Source organism: Oncorhynchus clarkii, chromosome 5, assembly GCF_045791955.1.
Source record: "Oncorhynchus clarkii lewisi isolate Uvic-CL-2024 chromosome 5, UVic_Ocla_1.0, whole genome shotgun sequence".
Lineage (NCBI taxonomy): Eukaryota > Metazoa > Chordata > Actinopteri > Salmoniformes > Salmonidae > Oncorhynchus > Oncorhynchus clarkii.
This window is the reverse complement of record NC_092151.1, coordinates 64,667,676-64,680,769: the sequence shown is the minus strand read 5'-3', so window position 1 is coordinate 64,680,769 and position 13,094 is coordinate 64,667,676. Positions and strand designations below refer to the sequence as shown.

General features: G+C 43.4%; 1 protein-coding gene across 1 annotated transcript; it reads left to right on the top strand.

The window, feature by feature from the left end:
• Positions 1–9,945: 9,945 nt before the first annotated feature.
• Positions 9,946–12,037, top strand: LOC139410166 (family with sequence similarity 78 member Bb). Its single transcript, XM_071155617.1, has 2 exons — positions 9,946–10,478; positions 11,423–12,037. Exons 1-2 carry the CDS (start codon positions 10,216–10,218, stop codon positions 11,943–11,945), a joined length of 786 nt encoding a protein of 261 aa, XP_071011718.1. The 5' UTR covers positions 9,946–10,215; the 3' UTR covers positions 11,946–12,037.
• Positions 12,038–13,094: the final 1,057 nt, after the last annotated feature.

The following is a 13,094-nucleotide window of genomic DNA, read 5'->3' as shown; positions in this document are numbered from 1 at the left end:
ACCTGGTAGACTCCCAGCTAGCTTCCAACACCCCCTCCCTCCTTAGTGCAGTGTCAGGGGTTTCGTTCCGCTGGAGCATGTCATCCCAGTCTGAGACATCCATTTGGTCATATGGAATGGGGAGACTTCACTTCCTGAAGTGCAAGGTTCCAAATTAGTGAAACATTCAATCATAAGACTCCGAGTAACTCCAGCATTTCAGGAATTGTAGACTGCACTCATAAAGCTCATTTCTTTACTATCACTTCGTTCAAACAAAAATGTGCATGACAATGTATTAGATGAATGAGTTCTAGGGTTAATTTAAATGTAGATTTATTACAACCAGATGCAGACACACTCCTTTTCTCAAATGTTGGTCAGTAGCAGCATCAAACATTGAGATGGGGAATTTAAAAAAGGTAAGCATATGGCTGAGTCAGTAACACTGTACTGCTACAGGTCAGGATTTGAAAACTAGGCCCAATAGTAAAGATGTCAGCACAGGCTGTCGGAACATAGACAACAGATAGCAAAACACACCATACTACCCTCTGCTGGACTGTTGTAGCCGGTGCAGCGTGATCCTTCAGAGGAGCGCTCCAGTGGCCACATAATTTAAAACCATTAACTTTGATTACAGAGTTGCCACTAGAGCAGAGATTCTGTATTAGCAGAATAAAAGCATACATAAAAACATATTGTTGCTATTTGCTATGGACCTCTTTATAGATAAAACAAGAACTAACTGTTACGCACGCCTCTATGAAGAGGGAACGCAACACCCTGCAACAACTCAACTCTCCGTGAAGTGAAAGAGGTATGGGCTGTAGGTGTGAGTAAGGATGACAAAGGCAGAGAGAGTGGTACCATTTACAAGGAATTTATTCCTTCACACGGTAATATGGGGAAAGGGGGATGGACGGAACCAAAGCAAAGAAAGTAAATATCAAAGCCCCCTCTCCTATCTAACCTGCCTACCCACTACTTACCTAACTTAGCACCACCTGGTGCCCTAACCAAAATACAGGGGGTGGTCCACCCAGGTCTTACCTAGTGTGCATAGACAGTGAATACTACGGGTTATGTATGCCCGCGGGCCTCTTGCCTAAGCACTCCCTAGGTGCCTTCCCCTTCCCCCCTGGGAACAAATGAAACAGAATAACACAAACAATTTCAATAATCAAAACACTGCGTCCTATTGACACACAACAGACATAACCAATCAGCTCCCTCACTCAACCAATACAGGACACACTAATAATCTCCCTCTGAGAACAACCAACACAGCAATGATCTTTCTGCAATCTATATCTCTGCAATGACCTCCCAGCAATGATCTCTCCTCTGAGCAGAAAACTGGCTTTTATATAGCTTCAGAAGGAGTCTAATCAAATACAGCTGTAACTTGACGAGGGGGCGGGGTCAGCGCCAATCATCAATGGAGCTGACCAATCAGCTGCTTGGGGAGAATTCAGGAAGCCATCTCCTGAAACACACTCAAATACAAACTCTATTTTGGTGCAGCAGGCAGGCAGCATTGCAAAACTTGGAGCCTTCATTCAAAACAAGTCACCATGGAGTCTGCCCCACACACCAATGGCCACAGTTTTACAACAATCCTCATATTTAAACCCCTTTGCATAACACACTTATTCAAAAAACGAATTATTGGCTTGGTGGTATGACTTCAATGGACCCAACTTGATGTTAACATTCTCTTGACTTGGAGGAGACAATACCTGGAGGAGACAGGATACAATTAATTAGGGGATATTAATGAATTTCCATTCAATTAACAACACCACAATCACACAACTCTGTACATGGATAGAATGAGAGGAGTGTTGCACATGTCTGCCACACGTGTTTGGACAGCTGGGTTGGCCTGCTGAGTTGCCCCAGTCTAATTTTTGGAAAGCTGCTAATATTGAAACAGCAATCCAGATGTGGTCATATGAAGACAGTGAAACAGATATGTGACACTCTCTGTGTGACTGAACAGCCTGGGAACTTACACTATATGACCAAAAGTACGAACAAATCTGGGTTTGGCGGGTTTGGCAGATGGGTTTGGCGGATGCCAGGAGAATGCTACCTGCCCCAATGCATAGTGCCAACTGTAAAGTCTGGTGGAGGAGGAATAATGGTCTGGGGCTGTTTTTCAGTGAAGAGAAATCTTAATGCTACTGCATACAATGAGATTCTAGATTCTGTGCTTCCAACTTTGTGGCAACTGTTTGTGAAAGGCCCTTTCCTGTTTCAGCATGACAATGCCCCCGTGCACAAAGCGAGGTCCATACAGAAATGGTTTGCATAGATCGGTGTGGAAGAACTTGACTGGCATGCACAGAAGCCTGACCTTAACCCCATGGAACACCTTTGGGATGAATAGGAACACCGACTGCGAGCCAGGCCTAATCGCCCAACATCCGTGCCTGACCTCACTAACGCTCTTGCGGCGAAATAGAAGCAAGTCCCCACCGCAATGTTCCAACATCTAGTGGAAAGCCTTCCCAGAAGAGTGGAGGATGTAATATTAGCAAGGGGGGACCAACTCCCTTGATTTTGGAATGAGATGTTCGACGAGCAGGTGTTCACATACTTTTGATCATGAAGTGTGTATGTGATTGTATAGAAATGTAACCCATGTTTGAAGTGTTTTAGTTATCTGTTTGGGCTTCTTGCGGTCAATTTGCAGTCTATAAATTATTTATAATTATGTTGCGGCCCCCTTACCATCCCCTCAAGAAAAAATCTGCCCGCAGCTGCACCTAGTTGATGTTCCCTGAGATAGGGCGCTGGGCCACCACAAGCCTGAACAGCTTCAATGCAACTTGTCATAGATTCTACAATTGTCTGTAAATCTATTGGATGGATGCGACAGCATTCTAGTTTTTTTGTTGATGGTGGTGGAAAACGCTGTTTCAATTGTAGCTCCAGCATCTCCCATAACTGTTCAATTGGGCTGAGATCTGGTGACTAAAATGGCCATAATTTACATAATTTTCATGCTCAACAAACCATTCAGTGACCACTTGTGCCTTGTGGATGGGCATATTCTCATCCTGTGGGGGGCATAGACATGGTATGCAAAATTATGGCCAGAATAATGGCTTGCTCAGCATTTTTATACATGAACCTAACCATGATGGGATGTTAATTGATTAATTAACTTAGGAACCACACCTGTGTGAAAGCACATGCTTTCAATATACTCTTTTATCCCTCATTTACTTTATTGTGGCAGTTACCTGTACATGACACACACAAACTGTCACATCCATGACACAGAACATCTCAGTACAACAAGAATACATGTCTGGTGGTTTGGGATAGATGGGGCCTTATTGCTTCTGTAGACTGTCTCTGTTGTCATCTGAGCATCTACTGCTTTTCCCTCTCTCCAGACACCTGTCAATACACACTTGCACATACAAAATGTAACTGACCACCTTCTCTTGGATCAGGTCATTTCCTCACATGGACAGTTTCATTTAGAAGAAAAGTATCCAAGAGCACACTGCTCTTTCCCTGCTATTCAAGGCGCTGTAGTTAGTTGCCTCCCATCTGATTACTGCAGTCAAAGAAGAGAACATATCGGACGTCAGCAGTCCCATACATGACATGGGTCCAGCCCTGGAGGTTGTCTTGGTTACGCGGAAAGCCATCAATTAGGCTGCTGAATTATGGCTGGTTCAACTACATCGTCTCCTCCATCGCCTGGGAGAGGACGGGGGCAGAGGAATTGGAAGGGTACAAACAGGATCTGATGACTGTATGTAGGGTTTTACTCAATTCCTTTCAAAATAATGCCTTGTCAAGCCTTTCTACTCGGGCCCAGTATAGATCTAGGATCTTAATTTGAGCCAGTTTGCTACAGCAGGAAAATAATCTTGCAGAAACTGGAAATGTGAATTATTATGTGGATTATAATTCATGGACATTTTGTAGGGGTTGATATATTTTTCGTAAGGGAAAATCATGTCGGACATTTCAAAGTGTAAATAACACACTTCAGTAGCCTTTTTAAACCTCAAATACACTACAAGTTTTAAATGTTCTGCAATGTTGGAAAGTTAACCTGCAACAGGGTGATAGAATTAAGATCCCACATTTGTAGCAATTAAAATTTTAAAAAAAATAATAATGTAGGGTTGCATTTTACATCATCATGATGATGTGGCCGTTGACACTTTGCTTCTTGACAGTCCAATATCTTAAAAGCATGACTGGTGACATGCAAAACATTTTGGGACTGTATCAACAGTGGATTAATTGGAAATAATACCAAAATGAAGTTCCTCTTTAAGTGCAAACAAATGAATAGCAAACATCACATGACGAGGTACACTGTTAAAATAAAGTGCTTTTGTAACACCAAAACTAATGGCAACTGAGCTGTCACCAATGCAAAGGAGACAAAACCTTCATTTTTCTGGAGTATTGAAACACATCATCCTGAGATGTTTTGAAACATGACACATGGTGTTGTAACATCACTTAATCAGGTGTTGTGCAACACATTGCCAGAGACTGGGAGCACTACCGGAAAAGGTTCAAAACACTATTTTAGTATTTCAAGTTCTGTTTAGTGCCGAATTAGATACCTTCTCTTTTGGTGTTGTTTCCTCTCTCTAAAGCTTCTAAATAGTATTATGGTGTTTAATACCCTGTCTAGTGCAGAATTAGATAACTTATTCTGGAGTATTTTCATTGATTTAGGTATCTGATCATTTGTCAGTTTAACTCATTTTGTCAGGCATCGTTGAGCACAGTGCTCCTTCCACCAGCAGTAACTGTAGGTTTTACAGCAGGATACTGTATTTGCCTCTACCATTAAAAGTTGGAAATTTGGGAATGGGTCGTCTCATCATTGAACGCCATTTTGCCTCACGGTTTTGATATCCGTTCATCATGATACATTATACCTCATGGCACAACAATCTGCTTAATACTAATATAGATGTATACTTTCCTATCTTCAAACATGCATACAACAAAGTGTGAAAAACTATTTTAAAAATGTATTACCCAGAATCTTAATAACAGAGCCACATGGTAAGTGCAAGGAAGTTAAGCCATTTTGCCACAATTTTGGAAGTAGGTTTGGGGTATTTGTCCATTTGGAAGACCCATTTGCGACCAAACTTTAACTTCCTGACTGATGTCTTGAGATGTTGCTTCAATATATCCACATCATTTTTCTGACTCATGATGCTATCTATTTTGTGATGTGCACCAGTCCCTCCTGCAGCAAGGCACCCCCACAACATGATGCTGCCCCCCCCGTGCTTCACTGTTGGGATGGTGTTCTTCGGCTTGCAAGCATCCCCCTTTTACCTCCAAACATAACGATGGTCATTATGGCCAAACAGTTCTATTTTTGTTTCATCAGACCAGAGAACATTTCTCCAAAAAGTATGATCTTTGTCCCCATGTGCAGTTGCAAACCATAGCCTGACTTTTTTTATGGCGGTTTTGGAGCAGTGGATTCTTCCTTGCTGAGTGGCCTTTCAGGTTATGTCGATATAGGACTCGTTTTACTGTGGATATAGATACTTTTGTACCTGTTTCCTCCAGCATCTTCACAAGGTCCTTTGCTCTGGGATTGATTTGCACTTTTCGCACCAATGTACGTTAATCTCTAGGAGACAGAATGCGTCTCCTTCAAGGGCGGTATGACGGCTGCGTGGTCCCATGGTGTTTATACTTGCGTACTATTGTTTGTACAGATGAACGTGGTACTTTCAGGCGTTTGGAAATTGCTCCCAAGGATGAACCAGACTTGTGGAGGTCTACATTTTTTTTCTGAGGACTTGGCTGATTTCTTTTGATTTTCCCATGACGTCAAGCAAGGAAGTACTGAGTTTGAAGGTAGGCCTTGAAATACATCCACAGGTACACTCCAATTGACTAAAATTATGTCAATTAGCTTTTCAGAAGCTTCTAAAGCCATGACATAATTTTATGGAATTTTCCAAGCTGTGTAAAGGCACAGTCAACTTAGTGTATGTAAACTTCTGACCCACTGCAATTGTGATACAGTGAATTCTAAGTGAAATAATCTGTCTGTAAATAATTGTTGGAAAAATGACTTGTTTCATGCACAAAGTAGATGTCCTAACCGACTTGCAAAAACTCTAGTTTATTAACAAGAAATTAGTGAAGTGGTTGAAAAAACGAGTTTTAATGACTCCAACCTAAGTGTATGTAAACTTCCGACTTCAACTGTATATGGTCAGCTGCAGCAAAGAAAGAGATATAAAAAAGCTCTAAATGGCTCAAAACAGGGCTGCCAGATTTGCTCTTCATTGCTCTAACCAGATGAATATTATCCAAATGTATCAGAATCTCTCATGGCTTCACGTTGAAAACAAATTACTATCAGTCTTCTGATTTTCTTTAGAAATGTTATATATATATTTTTAAACACAGTATTTTTCATGGCCAGTTAGTACATACTAGCAACACGCATAACCACCAAACCAGAAAGGCAAATTCAGGGCAGCTAAGACAACCCAACTAAGACAAATGGCCTTAAATCTACAGTTTGATATAGAGTCATAGCTGAATGGAACTCTTTACCAATCCATATTTCTCAGGCAAAAAGTTAATCCACCTTCAAGAAAAAAATAAAAGAACATTTAATGCAATAGACCATATGACTGGACAGGAAGTAGAAACATCAACTGAATGTTAAATGTGTTTCCTGTCAGGTATTTTAAATGTAATGTCTTGTTAATTGGTGTTGGACCCCAGGAAGATTTGCTAGCGTTACGGCGTTAGCTAATGGGGGTCCTAATAAAAGTAACCCTAACCCTTTTAGCTATCCCTAACTCCTAGCCTACCTAACATTAGACAGCTAACCGTCTAGCTATAATTTGTTACATATAAGTTATGCAAATTCGAAACATATAATACCATCACTGCCGATTTTAGCATGTAAATCTTGGTTGGCACAACACTAAACAATACATGAATTGCACTATAACGGTGACAAGCGGTGCCCACAAACTGTTAAGGCCTACATAAAGCTGTCCCAACAGCAGAGCCAACACCTTACCACTGCTACACCTGGCTTTCAGCTGAGCCTTGTCTGGCAGCGAAATAATTAATTCAGCTTCGTTCACTGCCTTTTAAAAAAAGATAGGTGATATGGCTGACTTGCTTAAACAAATGTGGTTTCTACTGACAATTGAAATGTACAAACTATGGCATAAGGGAACAATGAGCTGATAAGAGGCGTTCTGTAATTTCGATTAAGACATTAACGAGTGACGAAGGACGTAGTCAATTTAACTATGTGTTCAGCACTTTTGAAATGTACAGCGACAGAATGCTGCACATCGGCTGCTCTTACAGTATTTTCCCTGTACACCAAGTCAGAACCATAGGATAAATAAAGGGTGCATATAAACAGACAATGAAACCTCTTACAATATTAGATGATGACATTTCTCTAAAACAGGATATAGGCTACATGTGCAGCACCACCGAGTCAGAACAGTAACGTTAGGTGAAATTAAGAGGTAAAAATAGACCAAATTATTAGGGTGAGACACATGGGCTACTAACAGCTTACTATACAACATACACTTAGTATTACTTTCTTAGCTACAGTATACATATCTCCATGGCATATTACATCATTTATGCAGCAGCATACAAGACATTTTTGGACTCACCTTAGCTTGTGTTGTGCTCACTTAAACATGAAGGTGGCGCGGCGGTTTTGTATTCAAACTTTGTCATCAAATCAAATTCTGGTATTCTCTGGATTTATGGTGGGAACTCTGGAAAAAAACACACCGCCATTCCATTGAATAGCAGGCTACTGGTTGCTTTGCACTGCTTGCAGTTAGACACTGATTCCTTCCAAACGACTTATTGTTGAATATGCGATTTCCAACTTTGTTGCGCAATCTTTATGTCCAATGACTGATGAGCACCGATACATTTTATCTATAATTTATCTTCATTATTTCTCTTCATATGACAAGGATTAAAAGGATTTGCCAGTAAATTGTCAACTTGATTCATAATGATGACTGCTAGCTGAGACTTTGAAAGTAAGATGTTGACATGATCAGTCCAACCAAAGCTACTGTACAGATAACATGATGTGATGTCATTTTATCTGTGGCCAATGACCTTGAGCCTTCTTGGAAGGGCACTTGTAATTTAACTCTATGGCAGGACCCAAATATCTGAAATTTTGGATGTCTACCCCTACTAAGGACATACACTTTGCGATGATGTAGTGTCCCCATGAGTGACAGAACACTGAGCCAATCACAGCGCAATCCTCCTATTTTGTTTTTGCTGGCTCCCCCACCACCACAGAAAGCACTGAGCTAGGCTGAAACACCTGCATTTTGAAGCTGCCTTAATCAAGAAAACAAAAAAGAGACCATGTGTGTCTGCGGCATTATTAACTCAATGATATATATATATTTTTTACATTGTTTGCAAACTGATGTGACACGTATTAATGCCAAAATAACATGCAAAACAGGCAAGCCTTTTAGACTGATAGCCTCTAATTTCAAATGTTCACATACTTCCACAATTTTGGCACACTGGGTTAATTTCCCTGCGCCCAGTCCTTCAAGTAGAAACACAACCTGTAGTATCATCAGGAACACGCAAAAATGATTTTGTTAAAAGTAGGCCTACTCGGAGGCAGGAGTGATCTTTAACCAACTCCAAGGCAAATGGATCACTGAAAGATGACAGCAGAGTTCCAGTGTGTCATTAAGGGGAGGTGCTTTGCTACTTTTGTCTACTGTACACATCAGATTCACTCGCAGAGCCGATCGCATATGTGATACCAAGTGGCATAAATGAACTGTAGAACCTCCTATTTGTCCTTATTAGCTGAAAATGGGCAGTATTGTCTGCTCATAATGCCAGGCTTAGCTTTGTTGATTTATTAGCTAAGGAAAAAACTCGACAGTGGTTCATCATCATGTCAAACAAAGTCTAGTGACGAAGGCTATAAATTATTTTAGGAAAAGTACTATTTATTTATAACAATATCAAGCTTTCCTCGTATCTATTTTGATTTGCCCTAAAATCATGATACAATTATGTCCGGACCTTATCGATTGTGCTGCCATCAAAGAATGGGGCTAGATTTGACAATAACTTGCCATTGCATGATTGTGAATATGCAGCTCATAAAAAAATCAACCATCAATTGGTCTATTCTTATCACCAGGCAGACACTTGATGAATGTGCGTAGCCTAGCAGTCATAGGCTATAGCCATTCAAGACATGGAGGAAATGCACAGACTGTTACGGCCAAATAAAGGACTCCCGGCACTCCCACGCGCTCATTCTCCCTCTGCTGTTCATTGGTTCACTCCGCATCATCAGCACCAAGGAAGCTGAACAGCGCCAGACGATGCATCGCCTTGGGAGAGAAGAGGAGACAAGACAGCATCCTTAATGTGTCCATACGGGGATTTTATCAAGCCATGCAGCAACAATTCGATACACTGATTGTCGGATTGGATAGAACTGTTGTCTATGATTTCTAGGTTCTTGAACACTTGTTTTTCACCCGCTGATTTATCAAAGCGCGAGTCTGTTGTTCAGCCAATTCTGCAGAGGAAGCGTTGAATAAAAAATGGGGGATCTCCCTGCATTGACTGTGTTTTATCCTTCGTTTTACACTCATGGTGAGGAATGCCTGGTGGTCTAGATTGTCATCGCTCGGATCAAGCGCGCCTCGTAAGCCGACAGCGCCGCATCATCATGCATCACGACAACCACCCGACTGGGCCATTGACACGACGCCTCTGAGTGTGCCGCTCTCCCCCGGCTTGTGACATGACAGCCAGGGGACGAAAGAAGAGCATCAACCGGCACAGACCTGCAAGAGGACGTATGGATTTGAATCATTTTGAGGGGCTGGAGCCCACGGAAGCCCGGACTGGAAGAGAGGGCAGTGCCACGCAGACACGGATAGGCTACACTTGCTATCCGAGGCGTAGAGAGGATCCAATACCACCAACTGCTGTTATTTAATTAATCTGCTCCCCTATCCTAAGATCTGACCACCTATCTGTTTTATCTTTGTGCATTAATGTAAATGGTACTGATTGCCTTTTTGGATGCATACAATGCATTGACTAATGTGACATATTAAGCATATTGTTTGTAAGTCGATAGGACGTGACAGTGTTATCATCCTGTCTAGTCCAACTGACTAGAACCTTAATCTCATCATGGGCTGCATACAGAGCATCGCCTGTAAATCGCGCATCAAACGCGAAAACATAGTGGTCTATGACGTTTCCGCCACTATCGATCACTCCCCGACAATCATTGAGGAGAACTCTCCTATAGTGTTGCGCTACAAGACGGCCTATTTCAAGGCATCTGCACGGATAGTGATGCCCCCTATTCCCCGTAATGAGACTTGGGTGGTGGGTTGGATCCAGGCATGCACACAGATGGAATTCTACAACACCTACAATGACATTGGCATGTGAGTTGAGTTCTCCTCCAGGCTGCTGATTGAAGCTCCCCAGCTGCTCCCACCTCCCTCTGCTGCTCTGTCCCAAACTGTCACTTCTCTGGTGCTGTAGGAAGTGTGTGTGTTTTGTGTGCCATCAAAATTGACATGAATGCAATGCAACACTTGATATGTGGATATGTGTGAGTGTATGTGTAGCAGAGCATTTGTGCAAACAGAAGGTTAACTATGCACTCACCCTCCGTCATTCAAACCCACACCAATTGATTCTGTTCGAATTGATTCTGTTCCTGTGACTTCACCATCAAAATAGAGATGACAGAGGAGCTACACAACTGCTCCTAGACATTGTGTTCACAGAAACGAGGGAGAGAGAGAGATGCACTGACACACTCCCACGCTCCCTTCTCTCCAGGAGACAGAATCACACACCCACTGACGAGTAACACATACAGCCTCCTCCAGCACTGCCTGGGGGTGTTTTTCTCTGGAGGAGGCATATGTGAGGAGGTGTTTAATCCTGACTGGGGATGGGGGGGGGGGGGGGGGGGGGGGGGTCTAGGGGTGCAGCAGAAAAACATAACAAAAGGAGCTGATCTGAAGGGGAGAACGTGGCATCAGATCACACCAGCCGACACCCTCTCATTGGCCGGAAAACACAAGATATTATTCCACTGACTCACTGAACCATCTATCTATCATACATAGTCTACAGTATGGAGCCCTGAGGTGAAATACATTTATCAAACATCTTTTATGTATTTGTATGTCTTTTTGAGAATGTCTAACACAGAGGCTCCCAAATGTAATGTGCTGCGTGAGACAGCTAAAGCCCTTTGAATCTCCTTGTGAACCTACAGTTCAACACAGTGCTAATCCATGACCCACTAAGAACAGGTTCCAACCCATCATCTATTCAACTGTAGTTTGACCTCTGACTTGTTGTCCTCCTGCAGGTCTAGCTGGGAGCTACCAGAGCTGCGTGAAGGTCTTGTGAGGGCCATCAGTGACTCAGACGGGGTGAGCTACCCCTGGTACGGCAACACCACCGAGACGGTCACCCTGGCGGGGCCCACCTCCGAGCCCTTGCGCTTCACCGTCAGCATGAACGATAACTTCTACCCCAGTGTGACCTGGGCCGTGCCCATCAGCGACAGCAACCTGCCCCTGCTCACCCGCATCAAGAGGGACCAGAGCTTCACCACCTGGCTGGTGGCCCTCAACACGGCCACGCGGGAGAAGATCCTGCTGCAGACGGTCAAGTGGCGCATGAGGGTGGACATCCTGGTGGACCCCTCCATGCCCCTGGGCTCCAGAGCCACCCTGACGGGCCGGACGCACCAGGACCAGCCCCGCGTCCTAACCCACATGGAGCCCATCCCCCCCAACGCCCTGGGGAGGCCCAACGCCAACGACGCCCAGGTGCTGATGTGGAGGCCCAGGAAGGGCCCACCCCTAGTGGTCATCCCTCCTAAGTAGCAGAGAGAGGGAAGGGAGGTGTAACTTGGGCCCAGACATCCTGCCATTATGAGATCAATATGGACAGAGACTTGTGGGACAGCCGCCTTAAATCCCCACCACTGCCTTTGAGTAGAGAGAGAGGACTGCTGCCTGGACCAGAGCCTAAATACAGACCAGACCCACAGAGGGACCTCTGCCTTAATAACATCCTCTGTCCTGGAGAAGCAGAGAGGACTAGTCCTTTGTGAGTGTTCCAGGCCCAGCAGGGCTCAGAGTAGGCTACACTCTAGGGGAGCAGCCTGTAGCCTACTGCACACCATGCTGCCTCACCGAGATGAGAGCAGCCATCTTTAATTACAGACTGTTCTGGCTCTGACAGTGATGTAGAGGGTTGCGTCTCAAATGGAACCCCATTCCCCTTTGGCTCTGGTTAAAGGTAATGCACTATGTGGAGAATAGGTGGCCATTTGAGACTAACCCGAGGTGTGAGAGGCCCAGCAGTATATGTATGTGGCTTTATGGGTATAATACAGGTGAGATTGGGGAGTATAATGTATTTTATATGTAAGAACAAAGATTGTAGTACATTTAAATGCAGCCTTCATGCTCAGTACAGTTACAGACAAGGATGAATGTGTTACTGGTAGAAGGGGAAGACAGGCTCTCTATAGCCACCTACAGAATGGCCAATGAGAACAGCAGTGTGGGCCAGGTCAGGTATGATATACAGAGGAGACAGAGTCTGAAAATGTAACAAAATGAACTCCCCATGCTGCTCATTACTGAGGTGCAAACCATACTAGCCTTTACACTGATACACACATCCCCTCTGCGACTACACACACACACACACACACACACCCCCTCTGTGACTACACCCAAGCCATAATTCTATGAGGGACAAGTGGGTTGAATAGGATATTACAAATCAATTGTTTATATTGAAGGTCATATCACATACTGTGTATGGTGACAAACGTCCATTGAGAGCCAGTCATTCACAGTAACAGATGTGCCTGAGAACAGAATGACTCGGACTGGAGGATGTACAGAACTGTACATTCAATCATATGTACAGTGGGACAACGTAGGCAGGTATTCCAAAGGGTTTCATTATGGATGGGTGGGAGATTTAGCATGCAAGCATTGTTTTTAATTCAATAAAAT

Bases quoted from the DNA above. Each gene is read 5' to 3' on its own strand.
- LOC139410166 (XM_071155617.1), top strand. From the start codon at position 10,216: ATGGGCTGCATACAGAGCATCGCCTGTAAATCGCGCATCAAACGCGAA. The intron at 10,479-11,422 runs GTGAGTTGAGTT...GTCCTCCTGCAG, and splicing joins ACCTACAATGACATTGGCAT to GTCTAGCTGGGAGCTACCAG.